The sequence below is a fragment of the Bufo gargarizans genome, chromosome 2 (genome assembly GCF_014858855.1).
Source record: "Bufo gargarizans isolate SCDJY-AF-19 chromosome 2, ASM1485885v1, whole genome shotgun sequence".
Classification (NCBI taxonomy): domain Eukaryota; kingdom Metazoa; phylum Chordata; class Amphibia; order Anura; family Bufonidae; genus Bufo; species Bufo gargarizans.
The window spans coordinates 31,120,458-31,142,397 of NC_058081.1; the positions used below are offsets into that span (position 1 = coordinate 31,120,458).

At 43.5% G+C, this 21,940-nt stretch overlaps 1 protein-coding gene across 1 annotated transcript in view; it reads left to right on the forward strand.

The window, feature by feature from the left end:
- The window catches only part of LOC122925555 (complement C3-like), a 300,847-nt gene that overhangs the window by 121,840 nt on the left and 157,067 nt on the right, over positions 1-21,940 (forward strand). The window contains exons 11-18 of the mRNA XM_044276913.1: positions 3,375-3,521; positions 4,642-4,848; positions 5,516-5,719; positions 7,505-7,666; positions 7,757-7,886; positions 11,295-11,369; positions 15,985-16,096; positions 16,908-16,993. Coding sequence (XP_044132848.1) covers positions 3,375-3,521; positions 4,642-4,848; positions 5,516-5,719; positions 7,505-7,666; positions 7,757-7,886; positions 11,295-11,369; positions 15,985-16,096; positions 16,908-16,993 — 1,123 coding nt within the window. The remainder of the gene's footprint in view (positions 1-3,374; positions 3,522-4,641; positions 4,849-5,515; positions 5,720-7,504; positions 7,667-7,756; positions 7,887-11,294; positions 11,370-15,984; positions 16,097-16,907; positions 16,994-21,940) is intronic.

Sequence of the window (21,940 nt, forward strand, 5' to 3'; positions counted from 1 at the left end):
GAGACACCACTTACGTAATAGCTAGCTGCCATGACAGCAATCTTAGAAAGACATTCCATGTGAACATGCTCAAGGAATATCTTGAGCGGCCGGAGAACGTGACGGCCGTATGCTGTCCCCCTCAGGAAGACCCCGACAGTCTACCCATTCCAGATCTGTTAGAAAAGAGTCCCCACGCAGATTTAGTAGCTCAGGTCAAGATAGGGGACCGACTTAGCCCCACTGAAAGGGAGCAGCTTAATCAACTCCTGCAGTCCAAAAGCCCCACCTTCTCCCAGAAGCCAGGGTACACTACCTTAACCACCCACCAGGTAGATACCCCGGGACAAGCTCCTTTACGCCAGGCTCCTTACCGAATCCCTGAGGCAGTTAGGACAGGGATGAAGAAGGAGATCGATGAGATGCTCCAACTCAGGGTAATTGAGCCCTCCGATAGTCCCTGGGCTTCCCCAGTGATCCTGATGCCCAAGAAAGATGGTACAACCCGGTTTTGCGTAGACTATCAGAGGCTCAATGAAAAGACAGTGACGGACGCTTACCCTATGCCCAGGGTAGACGAGCTATTCGATCGTATAGCCAGGGGAAATTATCTGACCACTATTGACCTCTGCAAGGGTTACTGGCAGATCCCCCTGGCCCAGGAGGCTGTCCCCAAGTCGGCATTCGTCACCCCGTTCGGCTTATATCATTTTAAGGTAATGCCGTTTGGGATGAAGAATGCCCCAGATACATTCCAGCGCTTGGTCGATAGGCTCCTGGATGGCTTCCAGAGTTTTGCTTGCGCATACCTGGACAACATAACGATCCACAGTGAGTCCTGGGAGGACCACTTAGCTCACATAGGAATGGTTCTGGATCAGATCCGGGCTGCTGGCCTGACTCTGAAGCCAGAAAAAGGCCACTTTGGGATGGCCGAGGTGCAGTACCTGGGTCACAGGGTGGGGTGTGGGAAACAGCAACCAGAACCGGCCAAGATAGAAGCTGTCGCCAATTGGCCCACCCCCACCACTAAGACTCAGGTCCTAGCATTCCTGGGCACAGCAGGGTACTACAGATGGTTTGTACCAGACTACAGCACACTTTCCAAGCCCCTGACTGACCTGACCAAGAAAAACTTACCTCGACAGGTCCTCTGGTCTCCCCACTGTGAAACGGCTTTCCAAGCTCTCAAAAATGCTCTTGTTAACGCTCCTGTCTTGGCGGCCCCAGCCCTTAACAAGCGTTTTATCGTCCATACAGACGCTTCCATGTTCGGGCTGGGAGCTGTCCTCAGCCAAGTAGGCGAAGACGGAGGGGAGCACCCAGTTGTCTACATCAGCCGTAAGCTCCTGCCACGCAAAGTCAGCTATGCAGCGGTAGAAAAAGAGTGTTTGGCTTTGGTGTGGGCACTAAAGAAATTGACTCCCTATTTGTATGGACAAGAATTCACTCTGGTTACAGACCATAACCCGTTGGTGTGTCTAAACCGGGTCTCTGGGGATAACGGCAGACTTTTACGTTGGAGTTTATCGTTACAACCCTTCAACTTCACCATTACCTACAGACCTGGGAAACAGAATGGCAACGCCGACGGGTTGTCCAGACAAACAGACCTCAGCCCAGCATAACCAGCGGTCTGGACAGCCTTAGTCTGCCCCGAAAAGGGGTCAGACAGTGTCTGCCAGAGTGTTCCACAAAAAGGGAGCACTGTTACAAAACTGTTATTCACCCTGTTAGTCTGAATGCATGAAGCACATGGTGAGAACAATGGATGGCGGCCATTTTAACTCACAGACACTGTTCGGACTTTTCTACACGGTGCCATCTCGCCGGTATTTGGTGCCCAAAGACATCATTCAGTAGTTTGAAACTACCAAACAAGGGACACGTTTATTAGTAACTATTTTCTGTATAACTTGTATATTTTCGGTGTAACTGGCATAAAACGGTATCTTCCAGACTACTGAACGGATCTGGGTGAATTTCGGATATGTGGTTCACCCAGATCCCCCGGTTCTGAGGATATACTTGTTATGGGGTTATTGCATGTTTTGGGGTTCCTGTGATATGTTTTATAAAACTGTATTTCTCTGCCTTTGATAATTATATTCGTCATTGTGTTCAATGGTCATCATCGGCAGAGGGGAGGATTTTGTGTGGGTGTGTTTCTATTGTCCCATTGTGTGTTTAAATGGTGATGTCTGTCTTGTTGTCTCCACATGTGTATTGGCGATCTCCCTTTTGTCCTGAGAGATAATTGGATTGTCTTCGGTCGTCTCCGGGACAGAGGGGAGGAAACCATGATGCATTGTGGGGATGTGTTGTATCTGCAACAAACTGTAATAAAAACCAGGCTGGGTGTGCCAGCACGATAGACCTAGTTTGACCCTCAAATCGCAGCCTCGCCTCGTTTTGTGGGGGAAAGATTATCCTAACTGTAAGATAGCTAGTGGGATTGTTCTACATTTACAGGATCCTTCTGGATATCGAGACGAAGCGGCTCCTCTCTCTCTCCCTAAACAGAGATCCAGACTATCCAAGCGGTCCAGCTTCCAGCTAGCCTGGGAGTAACCGTAACAGTGGTGTCAGAGGAACTCACTGATTCCTGGCTGTGTGCATATGTTGTCACCTGAGATAATGTTGAAGAGCGAGTCAACCACTTCAGTACAGCTGGATTGTTGGTCCAAACATGACCACTGGATGACAGTGGCATTTCTGGACTGTTGCTGCGGCTGCTGCTACCACCACCCCTTCTTCTGCTGCTACTTATGCTGACTACAGCAACATTTTTGCCACTGCCCCTTCCTTTTGAGGGCACAGACAACTGTCTGTTGGCCATAGTGTACAGTAACTGAATCAGTAGTGTAACAGATGAAGTGATGACCGCCTGTTGACAATGATTCTGATGCACAGTATGTCTATGTATAACTGAACAGATTAATTATTAATGGCATAGCAGTGGAACAAGATGCACAGAGCTATTACACAGAGCCTGTACTGTCCCTGTAGTATCCCTATGCTCCCCCTATAGTGTCAAAAAAATCAGAGGAAATTCAGATTCGTGGCAAATCAAAGTTTTCCTGAAATTTGGATTGAATTCAATTAGTTTCACTTTGATTTGCCCAACACTAGTTATCATATTATGCTTTTAACAAGTTATCATGGTTTTTTCTTGCGCCTTCATCTTTTGCTTCATCTCTTAGAAAAACTGGGTAAAAATGCAAATAATGATTTACAAATTATTAGCACTTTTTAAAAATTAAAACATTTTGCCTCAGAAAGACGAAACGTCTCTCTGCCACGTAAGAAGATGGGATAATAAATGGGACATGTTGGGTGTGTTTTTTTTTTTTTTTTTTTTACAAGAGTCTCATTTTTGTTTGTATCCATTTCAGGTGTTTGTCACTAATCCTGATGGGTCTCCAGCTCATAGTGTCCCTGTTATAGCAGAACCAGGAAATGTCAGAGGAACAACTCTGGAAGATGGAACTGCTCGGCTGACTCTGAATACTCGTTCAGACATAAACCTGCTGCAGATAACAGTAATATTTCCATTTCTGTACATGTCTGCATTTGGAATAGACTAATAATGATAATAACATTATGAACACGTAGAGGTATAATGAACTTAGAGGAGGTGTTAAATTACAGGATTTAAGTATTGATGGCCTATCCTCTGATTGGCGGAAGTCCTAGACCCTGCACCACTGACAATCAGCAGTTCACGAGTAGCTCAGGCTCTGGAGGTTGGCACCAGAACTACATAGCTCCAACAACCATGTAGTGGACGGAACTGCAGCTCTAGCTCCAGGTCTGTACATTGTCTAGGAAACACAGGGTGGAGCTGTGTAGTTGCAGCCATGATTTCTGGTTTTCAGGAGCTGCTGACTGACATGGGTGCAGGGTGTTGGACCCCAACTGCTCAGATATTAATGGACTATTCTGAGGATTTACTATTAAAGGGTTTTTCTCATCTAAGACAATGGGGGCATATCGCTAGTATATGCCCCCATTGTCTGATAGATGTGGGTCCCATGGCTGGGACCCGCACCTATCTCCTAAAAAGAGCCTCAAAATGGGTGAAGTACAGCCGCCCTCCATTAATTTCTATGGGGCTGCTGAAAAAAGCCGACTACTGGCTCGGCTATTTCCATCTAGCCCATAGAAGGGAATGGGAGTGGTGAACTCCCATTCACTTTTATGGGGAGAGTGCTTAGTGGTGGCAAGACCAGAGTCCTCCAGCCACCACTTTGGCCTGCTCCGTTCTCGATATAGGTGCCGGTCCAAGTGTTGGGACCTGCACCTATCAGACAATGGGGGCATATCCATTATCCTAGAGATATGCCCCCATTGACAACCCCTTTAATATAAAATTTTTGTAATGCCTGAAAATCCTAATGGCTCTACAGTGTTTCCATAGTTTTGATGGCAGCCGCAGCAGAACACCAACTAAACACCAATAGACACCACTATAGTCAGTGGGATCCATCAGCCCATTGGATAAGCCATAAGACCGATTCAGCACAATGCCATGGATTTTGAAATAAAGTCGTACATGAACAAATGCTTTATATTGTTGTTGACTATGAATATTTTATATTAGACTGTTAGCACTCTATTACTTCTCCATCGTAGATGTCTATTTCCTCTCTCTTTTTCTAGGTGTCCACAGCAGATGAAAAAATACCCAAGGAAAAACAAGCTTCTGCCACCATGGAAGCCTCTGCCTACAGATCCATTGGTGGCAACTACTTACATCTTGGATTCACAGGAGGAGAACTGAAACTAGGAGAGAATGCAGTGATTAACTTTATTATCCGGAACAATGACAATGCCGTTCAAAACCAGATCACCCATTTCAACTATGTGGTAACTTTCCTTGTCTTTTGTCACGCATAAACCATAGCAATTGTTGGGCCCCACTAAAGAGGTTCTGAGTTTTGGACAATATCTTTTTGTTGGAAAAGCCCCCCCAAAAAATAAGAGGATCATAGAGTATCTTGCTTCTGGGACCCACATTGATTAGTTGCAATTTGTGGTGAAACTTGGCAGCAAGTGCAGTGCCACCCCAGGGTAAAATAATTATTGCATGGTACTCAATAAAATCAATGGGCTGTCCATGCAATGCACAGACATGATGTGCTATCCTCTGGAGAGAGAGATGATCTATTTAGCTACCCTCCACTTGATAAATTGATAAAGATTGCTTTATTAACTCAAAATGTCCTCTTTTTATAGTAACTCAAAATTGGTCTTCTTTAGACCAATTATTTTCAAAACCATTCAAATGCTAAATAGTATACATCCGGATTTTTTTTATCACTGACGTATTTTGGGTCTTTACAACAACACGGATCCATAATATGGTCAAGGACATGATTCCCAATCTGTATACATCAATGCATCACTAATGAGCACTTGTAGGATGGAGGCTGAGTTGCGTTGCTATCTCCCATTAGTTTACTCTGATGAGGAAGTCAAGAAATTTCACACATTCAAGTCTCTGTTCTCTGACATTGATGCCTTTTCTTTATAGATAATGAACAAAGGAAGAATAATGAAAGTGGGGACACAGGCGAGGGAGAAGGGCCAAACTCTTCTAACTATGTATTTGCCAGTAACAGAAGAATTTGTCCCTTCATTCCGCATTTTGGCATACTATACCGTGACCACTAGAGCAGGTCGGGAAATTGTGGCTGACTCTATTTGGATTGATGTGGCTGATACCTGTATGGGGACGGTAAGAAAATTTACCATTAGAGATGATAGCACCAGTATTATGTTCTTCTATTTTAGAACAGGGAAAAATTCTGCAACGTGCTGGCTCTGTGCTTTTTTATTAGCACACATTGGGGCACATTTATTAAAAGCAGCGTAGGATCCCCCGGAGTTATGAAGAGGTGCCGATTCTAAATGCAAGCCAGCTTCCTTGCTGTCTTACATTTAGACCATTTTCTATGCCGAAACCAAGCGTAGAAATGGTGAATAAGATGGGCCTGGCAGTCTGTCCTCTTCCCTGCCCACATCACGCCCCTTTTTTTAGACCTGCATGAGCGGGGAAGAAGTCGCAGACTCTGCCGAAACATGGCAAAAGTGGCTTATATCTTTTCGTAAATGACCCCCATAGTGTGGTATCTACAGATCTAGCAGCTTTAAAATTATAGGGTCCAGTAGTGTAACTAAAAATGACTGGGCCCCATATCAAATTTTTGAAGGCCCCCTGCCAGCAACTTCTTTGCCATGCCCTCTTCCCGTGCAACCCCCACTACTGTCGCTAGTCAAAATCACCCTCTCAGACAAGGCCTTTTCCTACAGTGTCACTGTATTTAATGTCATTGTATAATAATGTTGAGGGGGCCTCCTTGAGAATAAAATATTTTAGTCTTCATCCTGGCTCGGCCCCTTTTGAGTTTGTGCCCCAAGGCAGCCTCTTCCTCTGCTTTCCCTATAGCTTCACCCCTGATTGGGTCAAACTCATTTTATGCATCCATTAGTCCAAAAATCTAACACCATGATTGACAAACCATTTGCCATCGACTGAGTTCTCCGCTTCCAGAACATGTCTCTACCTGACCTTCTGTCCCTTTTTCTTAAATTTTTTTTCTTCCCGTCTCCTTTTGGCCACCCTCCGTATCCCTGATTTTGCCAACTGCTCTGGAGCCATATCTTGCACACAGATATTATCTTAAAACCTAAGTTCAGTGACATCATGTCTATATCTGTCAATCAAATGACATCACTTCCTGTCCAGTTCAATGTGATCATAACTGTTGGTATCACAGACAGTTTATATAGATAACAGGTAAGGACAGATGTCTTGCAGCCTTGGGCTAAGGGCCCTTTGACAAAGGGCTAAAGGCTAGGCCGTGATCAGGAATGAGAAACATTACAGCGGCGATCATTGCGATCGTTCAACCCCATACGGTTTCATTGTTTGTCTGTCAGCAGCATATCCGTGTTTACACAGAGGGATGTGCAGACAACTATCAAAGATTGGTGCCACATGACAGAGGCTGGAGGCGTAGCCATAGTAGAAGCAGGGGAAGCAGCTGCTACGTGGCCCAAACTCAGAAGGGGACCAACCAGGAGGATGACTGAAAAATGTTATTGTCAGAGCTTCCTCAACAGTATTATAGAGTGACAGCAAATACAGTGACATGACATACAGTATATACATGCAAAAAACAGACCGATCGGCTGTCAGGCCTGGTTTGAAAGAGTTATCTTGACTAGACACAGAAGTGGAAATTGCACAGGGGGAGGGGTTTGCTGGGGAGGCCTATTCAAAAATTTGCTGTGAGGCTCAGTCAGTTCTAGTTACGCCATTGAAAGAGGCGATCTAACGGCAAATGAGCAATTTTGTCTGGTGTTTGGTAGCATATTTACATGGACAATTATCCAGAAAGATCATTTGTATGAGCTGTCATATCTGATAGTTGGCCCGATCTTCAGTTCAATCATGGAGTATTCATGATCATCTAGGAGATGGAGAATAATATTTTAATGATTGACTGTTTTTGTACAGCTTGTAATAACAGGAGATAAGTACAAAGACAATGCTGTTCAGCTGCCTGGAGCCTCTATGAAGCTGAAACTACAAGCAGACCATAAAGCTACCGTTGGACTGGTGGCTGTGGATAAAGGTGTCTATGAGATCAACAATAAACTAAAGATCTCCCAGCGAAAGGTGAAAAATTAATTAAGCAAAAAGCATGATAAAAGTTATTTCGTAAGTAAAGAGCAGTGTTCACTGAAAGTCGCTCATTTTTCTGTTAAGATCTGGGACTTGGTGGAAAAATATGACATTGGTTGCACACCAGGAAGCGGAGCCAAGGCACCAGGAGTGTTTTATGATGCTGGCCTTGCCCTGGAAACAAGCTTCAGCATGGCAACTCCTCATAGATCAGGTGATCATTTGTCATAGACTTAAATTGTCTTTCAGATTTCAAATGTCATCGAAACTGGTTTGGGATCTGGTGAAATGGGACCACCACTGACCACTTAAAGGAAATCTGTCACCAGGATAATTACTATTGAAGTAAAGCCATAGCCTAATAGCACTCAGTACCTTATTTCCAGATGTTCCTTTGTTTCAGCAATAGACGTTTTCTATCTTCTAAAAAATCTAGTTTATTTGGTATGCAAATAAGCCAGCAAGGTGCCCAGCGGGGTGTCATTCTTGCAGGAAGGAGCCTAGACAAACCTCCTGCTAGTGCCCAAGCCAGCCCTCATGCAGAGCCCAAGCCCACATTCTGCCACATTGTGTCCAACCACCCCTCCTACATCACATTCAAGTCATAACTCTGCCCCCTTTTCCCAGTATTACGTTTAAATCTTGTGCATGGCAGTGTCGAACACAGCCTACACCTGCGCACTGCCTGTCCTGCTGAGGGCATCAGCCTCTATTCAACAATTGGGCATGCGCCGAGCCCAGTGACATATTCAACCTGTGCTCGAAAGCGAAGAGGAGGAGTGCGTCACTTAGATCATTGGGCTTGGTGCATGCCCAGTTGTAGAATAGAGGCTGATGCCCTCAGCGGGACTGCCATGCACAAGATTTAAACGTAATACAGCTGGGGGGAAGGGGGTGGAGTTATGGCTTGAATGTGATGTAGGAGGGGTGGGTGGACACATTGTGGCAGAAGGCAGGCTTGGGCTCTGCATGAGGGCGGGCTTGGGCACTAGCAGGAGGTTTGCCTGGGCTTCTTCCTGCAAGAATAATGCCCCTCTAGGTACCTTACTGGCTCATTTGCATACCAAATAAACTGGATTCTCAGAGGACAGAAAACATCCATTGCTGAAACAAAGGCACATCTGGAAACAAAGTACTAAGTGCTATTAGGCCATGGCTTTACTTCAATAGAGATTTTTCTGGTTACAGATTTCCTTTAAGTAAGGTAATCCTGGTGCTCTCCTGAGAGCTGTTCGTCTTTGGCTTTTGACAAATTTAATTCTTTTTACCATATGACATAAAAGGACTACAATGCACGTGTGTTTTTGATGACACACGTGTTACGCTATTTAATGTTCTATAAGATACACCCAACCATAATATACCTTTTAGTTTTAGGAGAAAAGAAAAGAAAAATAGATACTTCATCAGATCCCCAATCTTCATCAGACCTCTAAATCAGACCCCTAATAGGGTTGAGCAAACCTGTGGAAGTTCAGGTTCGGGTATCTTCATTCAGCAGGACCTGCCAAAGGACCTGCAATGATATCACCGCGCTCACCACATGGTGAGCGTGGTGACTTAATCGCAGGTCATTTTTCAGTTTCTGCTAAAAGAAGATCGAAGACACTGCGGAAGTGCGATCAAGTGGATTAGGTGAGTTGTTTTTTTTTACCCCTAAATTGCCATACTCTTTTGCATTCTATCTTTAGAATGCTATTATTTTCCGCTATAACCATGTTATAATAGAAAATAATAAAATGACCCGAACACCGAACCCGGACTTCAGTGAAAAAGTCCGGGTTCGGGTCTGGGTATCCGAACTCATCCCTAATCCCTAAACTCATCCCTAATCCCTAATCCTCATCAGACCTCAGATCAGACCCCAAATCAGACCACCAATCTTCATCAGACCTCCAAATCAGACAACCAGTCTTCATCAGACCTCAGATCAGACTCCCAATCTTCATCATACCTCCAATCCTCATTAGATCTCAGATCAGATCTCCAATCCTCATCAGACCTAACATCAAATCCCAAAATTAAACCCCCAGTCTTCATCATACCTCAGATCAGACTTAACAGAAATAAAAGAACTTACTTTTCCTGCTCCGGACATTGCTGCCACTTGAAAGATCAAGCCTGCTCTTCCTGCAGTGCTGCATTGTGACTTGTCATCGAGTCAGGTCATAGTGCACCCTTGCGTGCAGTGTGTCCTGACACTGTATGCAGTCAGGACACAGTTCAGTGTGCAGTAAAAGGCCACTGATAAATTGTGAATTGTGATGTGGAGATTCACAAGAGACAGAATTTTGGAGATACAAAAAGATTAAAAAATCTATCCTGGCTATGCATATAGCCTAACCATATTGATTTAAAGCAGCCAGTCAAGTGAGTGCACTTTTTTCTGATAAAGTTTCAACAAGAAAAACTTCAGGTTATAGCTGACTACTGCCCAGATAATAAAATGTAAAATTAAAGCAGCATCAATGTTCCCCCTAGACTCCCTCAGGAATGCCTCCACCTGTCAGCAACCATGGATCCACGGTGGTCACTTCATACACAGTTCAAAAGAATCAACGGCAGCATGTCCTTCAAGGGCTCTTTATTTAAATTGGGTCCATAAAAATGTATAAAAAGTGTCAAAGATAGTGCAACATTTCGACTAAATCATAGTCGATCTTTGGCACTTTATGTACATTTTTATGGACCCAATTTGAATAAAGAACCCTTGAAGGACATGCTGCCGTTGATTCTGTTTGTACTGCCAAGATAAGTCCGGAATGAAACATCAAAATCTGACCAGTTCTTTTTCACCAGAACAGTTGGAAAAATTGTGAAAAAAAGGTTAAAATATTACCCAACAGACCTTTCTTTTTAATTTCTTTAGAGATTGGCATCAAAATGTATGTTATCTCTGAGACATAAAACATCAAGAAATACTTGAGGAACATTAGAAAATGAAACCTCTCCAAAACTCCATTTGCTTGAGCAGACCACCCCTTAACCTAGACCAGATTTCTTGTGATAGAATTTCAGATCCATCATACACTTTGCATGCCGATCATCTTTTTTGAGAGATTACACAAATAAAGTAATTGATGTCAAGATGAAGTCGAAAACTGTCATCTTTACCAAGATATGGCAGTATAATTGTATGGCCTCTAATGGGGTTGCACATAGTCTTCTCGATGAGAGGTACAGATCCTAAACTATGGTATGCGTTCTATATGGTGACATAGTAACTTAGTTTGTCTATCCAGTTCAGGATGTCATCCTGCAAGTTGATCCAGAGGAAGTCAAAACCCCCCCCCTTGCCCCCGTGAGGGTAATCACGATTAAAGTGGAGAGAGCGTTGTATTTGCGGAGAAAGCAGAGCCTCTAAGAGAAACAACAATGCCTCAGTTGCTCCTAGAATCTCATTTGCATATATTAAAACTTCATTTTTCTCAGCGCACATGCAGCAGGTCAACCAGTATCATAGGTACAAATATGCTGACAGGTGCCCTTTTAAGGAGTAGTGACGGAAGCAGATTAGGGTACAATAGATGGACCTCTTGATCATAAATGAGGTGGAGGGGCGGGATTGCAATTATTAAAGTTGTTTATTATGAGAGTTATTCAATGTCAAATTCTTCTGTAGAGCCTTTATGTCAACCAAATCTGAAGCGTAGGAGACGTTCCTCAGGTCTGGTGATTCAAGAACGGAACAAAAGAGGTAAAAGTGGGACAATAAATGATCTCTTGTCCATATCCCATGCTCACATGCATGCTTCTATATTTTTGCTTTTCAAAGTCTACAAAGATCTGCTTTATCCTTCAAGCATCATAATACATAGGGCTGGAGAAGAAATGTTGTGATGATGATGTCTGACTAGCTCAAAATAGCACAGTGAAAATTGGTGGGGAAGACAGGAGGGAGGGTGAAGATTAAGCTTCACAGGACACTTGGAAGGCGGGGGAAGGGGATTGGCTCAGAGGATGACAGATAGTCTGACATCCAATCAGGGGCAGGATTGGTTCAAGTTCTTTTGCTCAGAATCCTATACACGCCATTCTGTGAAATCTGAAAGCTTGTCTATAGGCTGTGTCTGCCAAAAAATAATTACAGACATAAGTTAGCAATCTAGGTATGCACGGGAGAGTATAGGGAAAGTACAGGGTACATAATTAGTGAACATATTTTAATGCAATAACTGAATCAATATGCCAATTTCAGTTAACACATTGTATTACTTCAAGATACCATGCAGTATCAGTGAATGCATTATATTTCAGTAACTGCATCATTATACCAGTGTCAGTTAATGCGTTGTATTACTTCATGATACTCTGCAGTTTCAGCTAACACGTTGTACTACAATATCTACATCAATATGCTTGTTTTAGTTAACACATTGTATCACTTCAAGATACCATGCATTTTCAGGGAACACATTGTACTGCATTAATATAGCAGTTTCATTGAATGCGTTATATTATCACTCTAAACTGTCAATACCAGTGTGCAGTGTGTTTGTAGAAGGGGGAGAGATGTGTTTCATGGGGGCCTCTGTTTGTATATTACTGAAAAATTGGAGCAATATTATTACTGAAGATAAATAGGATGAGATTATAAGCTGGATGGCTCAGTACTGTGCTCAAAAACAGCACGGTGATTTAGAGTTGACTTCTGAGTCTTACATTTTGCCTTGGAGCTAGGTGTCACAGCATTCCTCCTGCTTCTCCTCCTTGCAGCCCCACAGAAGCCTGTTAGTGGCATCCTCTCATTGCATTCACTGCGTCATCCTTGTGGAATGCCTTCTTTTTTCTTAAGAAGGGGCAACAAAACCCCATGCCCTATGGAACATACAAAAGAGAGTCTCACTGGTGATGACTTGTGTGAGAACAGGGGAAATTCAGGGGAAGGTGGGAGACCCCCTTGAGTAGCTATGTTGGTGGCAGTAATAGTGAATCTTGTAGTCATGGTGTTGGTAGTGGTAGGGACAGTGGGGCAAATGCAGATAAGGGAATTAGGAGGGGGGCCAATGAGCCCACAATGACATAGACAGTCTGATAAAAGTAGCAGGGAGGGTGAGGACTATGATGATAATTGTGTGTTGGACAGGAGCTTGAAGCTGAATCAGGGCGTTGTAGAGGAGGGTGGTGCCTGGGGCAGCAATAAAGGGCAGACGCAACGTATGTCTAGAACCTCCCAAAAACTGCCAGGACCATATCTGTTTATATTGTGGTCAGCTCAGGAACTGCTGATGCCACTAAAATTATTGTGGGAGCAGACTCAAAACGTACCAGACCTAAGCCAAGTTTGGCTGCCACTAGCTTTGTGTAAGTACTTCCGATCTGGCAGTTTTCACCACAGTGCCAATAAACAAGAGCATTGCCTTATGCAAGTCCTGCAGGATGAAAATAAGAGCTCTATAGAGCTCTAAGGCACTAGAGCTCTATTACAACATGAGGCGGCATAACCAGTTGCTGTGGGAAAATAGAATTATCCACCAGGTACTGGAAAAAAGTGTGCTCTTTCATTCGATCTCCTTTTTTGCAGCCATGCCTCATTCACATACAGTACAGTGTCCTTGCCATTATCATGACCAGTTACTGCTTCTCTAGATCAGACTCCTCCTACTGTCCATTGTCCGCCATCAATAATGGAATATGTATCCAAGAAAAAAGCTATACGTGCTCAGCAATTCGATGATGTGCAAACTTAACTCCTATCTGGCCAAGATGCTGGTGGTGCAGTCTCTTCTGTAACACTGAGTAGATAGGCAGGGACTAGATTAGTCTCCCGGTCCCTCCAGAAAGAATTATTCAGTATTCTTGAGGGAATGTAGGAATTATGGACCTCTCAAAGGGATAATGCTAATTTCCCACCTCTAAAAATTAACAATCAATGTTGTGCTGTTTCCCCACCTTTGTTGTGTGTGGCAATATTTGTGAGTGCACCTGGTGTTAGTCCCTGATGCAGTACTATAGTGGACTTAATGGAGGAGTGGTAATTGGTGGCAGTCATAAAGGTATATGAGTAAATCTGTGAGAGACCTTTGTGGTCAGAAACACATTATGCTTTGATCGTGCAATGATCAATGACCAACACCTGTACAGATAACTGCTGGGGGATTCCTGTGCTGTGAACCTACCCTTAGGCTGTCATAAACGCCAGACCTATTCAAATGATAGGAGCCTGAAATAGAGTCCTGTTGAATTCTGAATATAGCCCCCGATTCACATGCACACAGTCAGTCTTGGACATCAGCCCTCATTCTTCCATCAGTCCACATTCAATGCATTAGTCAGCCATCCATCTGAGAAAGTTGGCTAGCACTGAGCTCACTACTACTATTGCTATGCTGGTACTATCATTGCTTCTAAGTTGGCGCTGATCACATATGCTCAACATGTTCCTCCACATTGGTGGGTCATCAGGAGTAGTGCAGAGCGTGAGGAGCGATATGAACACCAACCACCTGTAGCATTGTAAAGCGGTGTTTACGAATGATGTAAACACCAACCACTTGTAGTGTGGTATCTAAGCCTCTATAAAGGGGGAAGCTCCTCCCCTAGTGTCGGACAAGGACCAGGTGTTGGTGAATCAAAACCAGGGCGGCGGGGCCAAATGCATGAATCGCCTCCCCTGTCAGAAGCGCCGTTCCTCTCATCATGGGAATCCCAGTTAAGTATAAAAACACCTGTTCATAGTGCAGGAATAATGAGCAGTTCTATACTTTGAAAGGGGGACAGTGGGGACAATATGAGGCAAAACAAGGTGACCAATATATTGACTGTGATGGACACATATAATGCCACTAGCTGGATTGGCTGGATTGCATTAAGTATGTAATGATGATGATTGTATTGATGACATGTATTAGTGCAACCTTCGTGACATATGCTGTGTCACGGAGCACAGTCTCTATGTCATGAAAAATTATTTCAGTCACCCAGTATTGGTTAATACTTACCCATAGCCACATTCACTGGTGGAATAGGGAATTTTGACAATGACAATTACCAGTGGATGGGTGGACTCTAGATGATAACTAGTATCCCCTTCTTTAAATATGTGCAACTCCACCGGCAGTGATGAATATTTAAGTCACTGTGTCATATCTGTATGGCCCCTGCGACCGACATGTTGTACAATGCAAATTAGACTTTGCCATCCACTGAATGCAAAACATGATTGTGATAAGGAGGAATCATCACTGATGGAATCCGACTAGGTAGTAATGTCACATATGTATGATGGGGAGAAAAGGAGAGGAAGAGAAATGAACACAGTGTCCCAGGAATTATCAACTGTATCGGGCAGTTGAATCTGCTGGGGAACATTTCCCTGATATCCATCTTAGAGAAGATGCTCATGCTGATGCAAAAAAGGATGGTGGAAGAAGAATAGCTTCCACATCATGCTAGTTGAAGCTGATGGGGACCAACACAGACATAGTCACACGGAAGCAATAGTGAAAAAGAAGGCAAAGGATAAGGAGTTACCACTGGAGGAGGAATCAGTGGTAGAGGACCAGGAGGATCATAATGGTGATGACACCAGCAATGACCAATCAACACAGTGGGGAGTGGAGCTGGGTACTCGGCACACTGGTGAGCATAGAAAGCTGTACTGACAGGCTTATTTTTGGCATTAAAGGTGTTATCCAAGATATATAATGCTCCCCCATATGCCCGGGCCCTTCACAGAGGTTGTACTTAGCTTGCTCCCCGGCACTCGCGTCGCTTCTCATACCGACATCCGTGAAATGGGGAGATGCAGTGGCGGCCGTGCCAGTATGAGAAGTGATCCAGGTGCCGGGAGTGAGGTACAACCTATGTGAGGGTCCCGCGCATATGGGGGGATCATTATAGATCTTGGATAAACCTTTTAAGTAATGCTTTTATTCCCTCTCTATCAAAGCAAAATAGGGGAATGTTTTCCTATTGCCATAATGGAGGCCAAACTGCTTTTTTAACAGGAGATACTGTGTATGCAGCCTGATCCCAATTTTGGCCATGACAGGCAAATGCAAATCAGCAAATGGAGACATACCACCTGAACAACCAGGTTTAATCCTACGGAACTCTGGTCTTCTCTTGTGCATACATTGTTCCTTGACACCATTGACTTCTGGGCAAGTAGATTGGAACTGTTGCCGAAACGAGACCAGTTTACACTTTCTGTACTGTCATGTCAAAATTCGCTGGAATCAAATGACCAAAAATTTGGATTCACCTAAAATGTTTTCAAAATCGGTTTAAATCGAATTTGTTTAGATCATTTCTAAATGGTATCATTTGTCTATGCATAATGTCTTACCAGGTTTATCTTTTTTAACCAGGTGATGAAAATAAGGAATTTATTGATGATTCTAAGAAATTGTCTCGGACGCAGTTCCCAGAAAGCTGGCTCTGGTACACAGAGGTAATGAATGAAGCGCCAAATGCCAAAGGGTGAGTATAAGTCTATGGACAACTTATTAAATTGAGGAGGGTAAAAGTAATTGTAAAAAAAAAGTAAAAAAAAACATAAAAATATTAAGGGGGTCATTTACTATGCTAAAATACGTACGCCTAAATCAGTTTATTTCAGGCACAGACAGCAGCGCAAAGGTAAGGTCTAAAATTGTGAGCACCAAGTCTAAAATTGTGGGCATGGTGTGAGCGGGGAAGGGGATGGGTCGGTAGGCCAGTCTCATTCACCATTGACTACGCCTGTTTTAGACATAGAAAAAGGTCTAAATGTAAGACCTGCTCAGAAGTGGTCTTACAATTTGAACTGGCGCTGGATGCGCCAAAGTTATGGAGAGTCCTGCGCCTCTTTATAACTTTGGCGGAACCACTGCCAGCTTAGGGCTTTATTAAAAATGGTGTCTAAAATGCTGGTCTTAGTAAATGTGCCCCTAAAAGTTTAAATCACCCCCCTTTCCCAATTTTGCATATGAAAATATATAAACAATAAAAAAATAAACATATCAGGTCACCATGTTTCCTCAAAAAGTTGAAAAAATAAACTCTTATATGACTATGTGAATGAAAAAATATAAAAGTCATGGCTATTGGAACGTGGGGAGGAAAATCAAAACTTCAATCTTAAAATCTTCACTTTCAAAATTAAAATAGGCTCAGTGCTTAAGGGTTTAATACAAAATTACCCAATAGTATATATATAATAATTGTTACCAATATTAATGATCAACCTGCCCAGTATTGTCAGATATGTTGAGGATTATACTATGAGTCTCTAATACTTTTTTTTTTACAGCATCTCCACCAAGTTTCTTCCTATTTTCTTAAACCATTCGATCACCACATGGGAGGTTTTGGCTGTAAGTCTATCTGACAGTAAAGGTAAGTTGTTTATTTTTGTCCTCATGAAGAGCGTACCCTATGTATTAGACCTTTTGAATTTGGACAGACAACATAGATAAATCATAGATGTGCAATTTTTACTGCTCCAGTGCATGTTAAATTGTGAACAATCTCCTTAACAATATCCCACTGTAGAAATGAGCGAAGTTTACAAAACCTCAATTTGTCTGCCTCCTGAATTTGACAAAGAAATTTGCTTTGTAACTGTGGCGAAACCAACCTCGCCACTGGGTTTTGGAGGGGGCTGTTTAAAAGCCTCTTGCCTCAGGATTATGGCCCATAGTAACTTTTAAACCCCTGAACCTATTCCAGGGAATTTTGGATAGGTTTGTCCCCCAAGTTATACTGTTTAAATTGATGTAAGTTATATGTATGGACAATGTAACCTCACAAAGTTATAACAACTTATAATAAGTGTAACTTGTCAGTTTGGGAGGAATATGCTGGGTGTGGTTCTATTGTCCCATTGTACCATTGTGTGTTTAAATGGTGATGTCTGTCCTGTTGTCTCCACATGTGTATTGGTGGTCTCCCCTTTGTCCTGAGAGATAATTGGATTGTCTTCGGTCGTCTCCCAGGCAGAGAGGAGGAAACCATGATGCATTGTGGGGATATGTTGTATCTGTTCTGTGTCGCAGTCTCCCTTCTGGTCCTCTAGGGGGCGGGAACGATTGGTTGCTGTATTTACATTGTGTGTGTTGTGAATTACTGATTGGTTGGATTTCAAAACCCTGTGGGCAGTACTATGTTTGGTTTTATCAATAAAAGAGGCTGTACTTGAAGTACAGTCAGACCACTGCTAGACCCTCAAGACGGAGCCTTGTCTCGTTATTGGGGGATTCCCTGTATGCTGTTGGAGACTGATTGCCAGGAGTGTAAGCTGACTGTACGCTTTTCCTGTTCGTCTGCTGACAGCTATTTGCAAGGTTCCAGTTTGGAGTGCTATTTTGTATCCAGTTCGGGAGGTTGGTGTTCTGCAGTAGCTGTGCCTGCATCTCGGAAAGGGGCATATCGCCTAAACGGATTTTAACCCCTTGTCTGCTGAAACGGTGCCGTTACAGTAACGAAGCACATTTCTTTGTGAGTAGCGGGCAGAATTACTAGGAATTGCGCTACTGCATTCATCGATGAGCTAAAAAATTAGGGCTTTCAGGGGTTAATCAGTAAAAAAAAAAAAAATACTCACCTCATCCAACGCAAAGAAGCCACCGTGGCCATCTTGATTTAAGATCCTGTGCAAAATCACATGGGGTGCATGATGACATCATATGTGATGATGTCATACATCACCGTGCACGAGACTTTATGCAGGGTCTTCAATCAGGATGGCCATGGTGGCCTCTTTGGATGAGGTGAGTATGATTTTTTTTTTTATGCCACTTCAGGGAAAATTGATTTGTTATCTCACACAAAAAATATACTATTTTGTACGTTCACTATGTATATATAGAAGAACGTGTTTAAAAGAAAATAAAGAAGTATTTATTAATATCTGGTTAAAACGGGAATTAACTGTACATCACTTTCGTGACTATCAGGCTCCAGACTCAAGTAATGTAGTATAGGAGTTAATTATACCCACTACATAACCTGTAGTCTGGACTAAATCCCTATCCAGCTGGCACGATGGTGCCAATATTTGCTGGGAAGGGAGTCAGGACATCCAGCATAAAGCATCCACTCAGTGTTATTAGATTGTGTGGACGCTCACTCAGCTGCCTACACCTGCCTACCCATTCATGCAATACAACACTGGGTCTCGGTATCAGACCGCATTCACACCGTCAAGTCAGCTGTTGCGCTGCCTGACACTTAGTCTGCACACTGCCTAAAGAGCCATGTCCTAAGTGAAGATCACCGGCTCAACGCGTTTCAATATGACAAAGTCTGCCACATATCATCAGGAGCGAGAGTCTCTTAAGTAGAGGTAAGAGGTTTTTTTCTCCAAGGCTGTGAGCTGTGCGCTGCGATTGGCCAGCGCTGCAGCCTAGGAGAAGGAGACGCCCACAGGACAAGGGAAGACCCGCCTACTATAACTTAAGAAGCAAAGGTACCGGAGCCTATAACGGGGGAACAGAGCGGCGCCCGGGGATAATAGTAAGTGCAGTGAGATCCCCGGGCGCCGCTCTATATGGCAGCATACTCCGTTCAAATAGCTTATACAAGTGAAAGGTCCTCTTTAAGGTCCAGGAATGTAATCTGACTCTCTTGCATTTCGGATGTAAAAAATAGGCCAACTTGATTCGTGTTCAAAGTTTCCACAAATTGCGTGAAACTAGTTCTAGTGCCATTCCACAGTATCAGCACATCATCCAGATAGCTAATCCATAACTGGATACAGGATGTGTATTGTTCCATCATGTCCGTAAACACCACCTCCTTCTCCCACCAGCCCAGGAAGAGGTTTGCGAACGTTGGGGCACAAGGACTGCCCCTCGCAACCCTCCTGAGCTGGTGGTAGATGCGTTGATCAAAGAGGAAGATATTTTGTGTCAGAATAAAGTTCAGGAGTTGCATGATGAAGGCGTTATGGCGGCGACAGTGATCTCCTCTCTGTTGGAGGAAGGTACCCACAGCCTCACATCCCAATTCATGGGGTATAGAGGTGTAAAGGGCTTCAACGTCCAAGCTCGCTAACCATACTCCCTCATCACAGTAGATACCATCCAACCGCTGTAACACATCCATGGTATCACGGGCATATGATGGCAGGCCCGCTACAAATGGACGCAAAATGATGTCCACATACGTACTAATATTTGCAGTGAGGCTGCCAATGCCCGAGACAATGGGTCTACCCTTTAATAGGGGGCCTTGTTTATGTAACTTGGGCAGACTATAGAATGTAGCAAGGACAGGGAATTTAGGTAGTAAATATTCATACTCTGCCTTGCTAATAAGTCTCTCCTCAAATGCATCAGCCAGTATTGTCATGAGTTGGGCCTTGAAAGTAGATGTAGGATCAGAGCCCAGGACATTGTAGGTCTTTTTATCTTCCAGGAGTCTGAGACACATCATGCGATATTTATCATGGTCCATGACCACAATATTGCCGCCCTTATCTGAGGGCTTAATGACAATATTGGTGTCACTCTCTAGCTCCTCCAAAGCGACCCTTTCTTCGTGGTTCATATTATCGTGTCCCATAGATAATCCATCGAGATTCTGGAGATCACGGGTTACCACACTTAGAAAGGTATCAATTGGGGTGTTATCATTTAGAGGTAGGAACATTTTTGATGGATTCTTTAAATCCGTATATGGACCATCACCTATGCTCCTATCCCCTTCCTCAGATAGACCCACCAAAAGGTTCAAATCCTGAAGATACTCAACATCAATCCCCAGCCCATGACACTGTCGTTTATTATGCATAGGAAAAAACTTTTTCCACTTAAGTTTACGCACATACAGTTGTAAATCTTTAACCCAGTTAAACAGGTTGAACTTTTGAAGGAGTACAAAAAACAGGCCCTTTTGAAGAACCTCTATTTGTGGTAGAGAGAGGTCACGCTTGGACAGGTTGACTATCTGAAGTTCATCTACTTAGGATCCACTGGGGCTTTCTTGTGACGTAATAGGTAGTCGGATACCGGTGGGGTCTGATCTAAAAAACCACCCCGTGAACCCCTCCCTGATCTACCTCCCTGTCTTGAACCCCGAGATCTCTGAGATCTTCTATTGGAACTACCACGTCCACGAAGCGGCACAGTCCCTCGCTCTCAGTCAGTGTCACATTCAGAAGAGGAAAAATCAGTGTCTATTTCTGAAGTCATCTGACGTCTAGGGCCAAATTCTAGGACCCTCCCTTCCTTAAAGTCACCGGTGTCTCTGTTATACAGGAAGTGTTTTCTTTCTTTAATTTGAGACGTAAAACGTTCAATGTTTTGTTGTAGTAACGGCTCTTTTTTACTAAATTCACTATAATCACAGAATTTTTTAGTTTGTGTGATACATTCCTTTAACCGTTTCGCTTCTTCCAATAATAACCGCATTAAGCGGAGGGAACCTTCGATGGATTCCCACCTCTAAATGATAACACCCCAATAGATACCTTTCTAAGTGTGGTAACCCGTGATCTCCAGAAACTCGATGGATTATCTATGGGACACGATAATATGAACCACGAAGAAAGGGTCGCTTTGGAGGAGCTAGAGAGTGATACCAATATTGTCATTAAGCCCTCAGATAAGGGCGGCAATATTGTGGTCATGGACCATGATAAATATCGCATGATGTGTCTCAGACTCCTGGAAGATAAAAAGACCTAAAATGTCCTGGGCTCTGATCCTACATTACACTACTTTCAAGGCCCAACTCATGACAATACTGGCTGATGCATTTGAGGAGAGACTTATTAGCAAGGCAAAGCGTTGAGCCGGTGATCTTCACTTAGGACACGGCTCTTTAGGCAGTGTGCAGACTAAGTGTCAGGCAGCGCAACAGCTGACTTGACGGTGTAAATGCGGTCTGATACCGAGACCCAGTGTTGTATTGCATGAATGGGTAGGCAGGTGTAGGCAGCTGAAGGCAGCTGAGTGAGCGTCCACACAATCTAATAACACTGAGTGGATGCTTTATGCTGGATTGCCTAGGGCATCCATCTTGTGATTCACTTGAAGCTGCTCTACAATTCACGCTAAGTAGGACTGCTCATTAACGCACCTGTACCGGGTACAAATATAAGAACTGTGTCCTGACTCCCTTCCCAGCAAATATTGGCACCAATGTGCCAGCTGGATAGGGATTTAGTCCAGACTACAGGTTATGTAGTGGGTATAATTAACTCCTATACTACATTACTTGAGTCTGGAGCCTGATAGTCACGAAAGTGATGTACAGTTAATTCCCGTTTTAACCAGATATTAATAAATACTTTATTATTTTCTTTTAAACGCGTTCTTCAGGCAGTGTGATAATAATAAA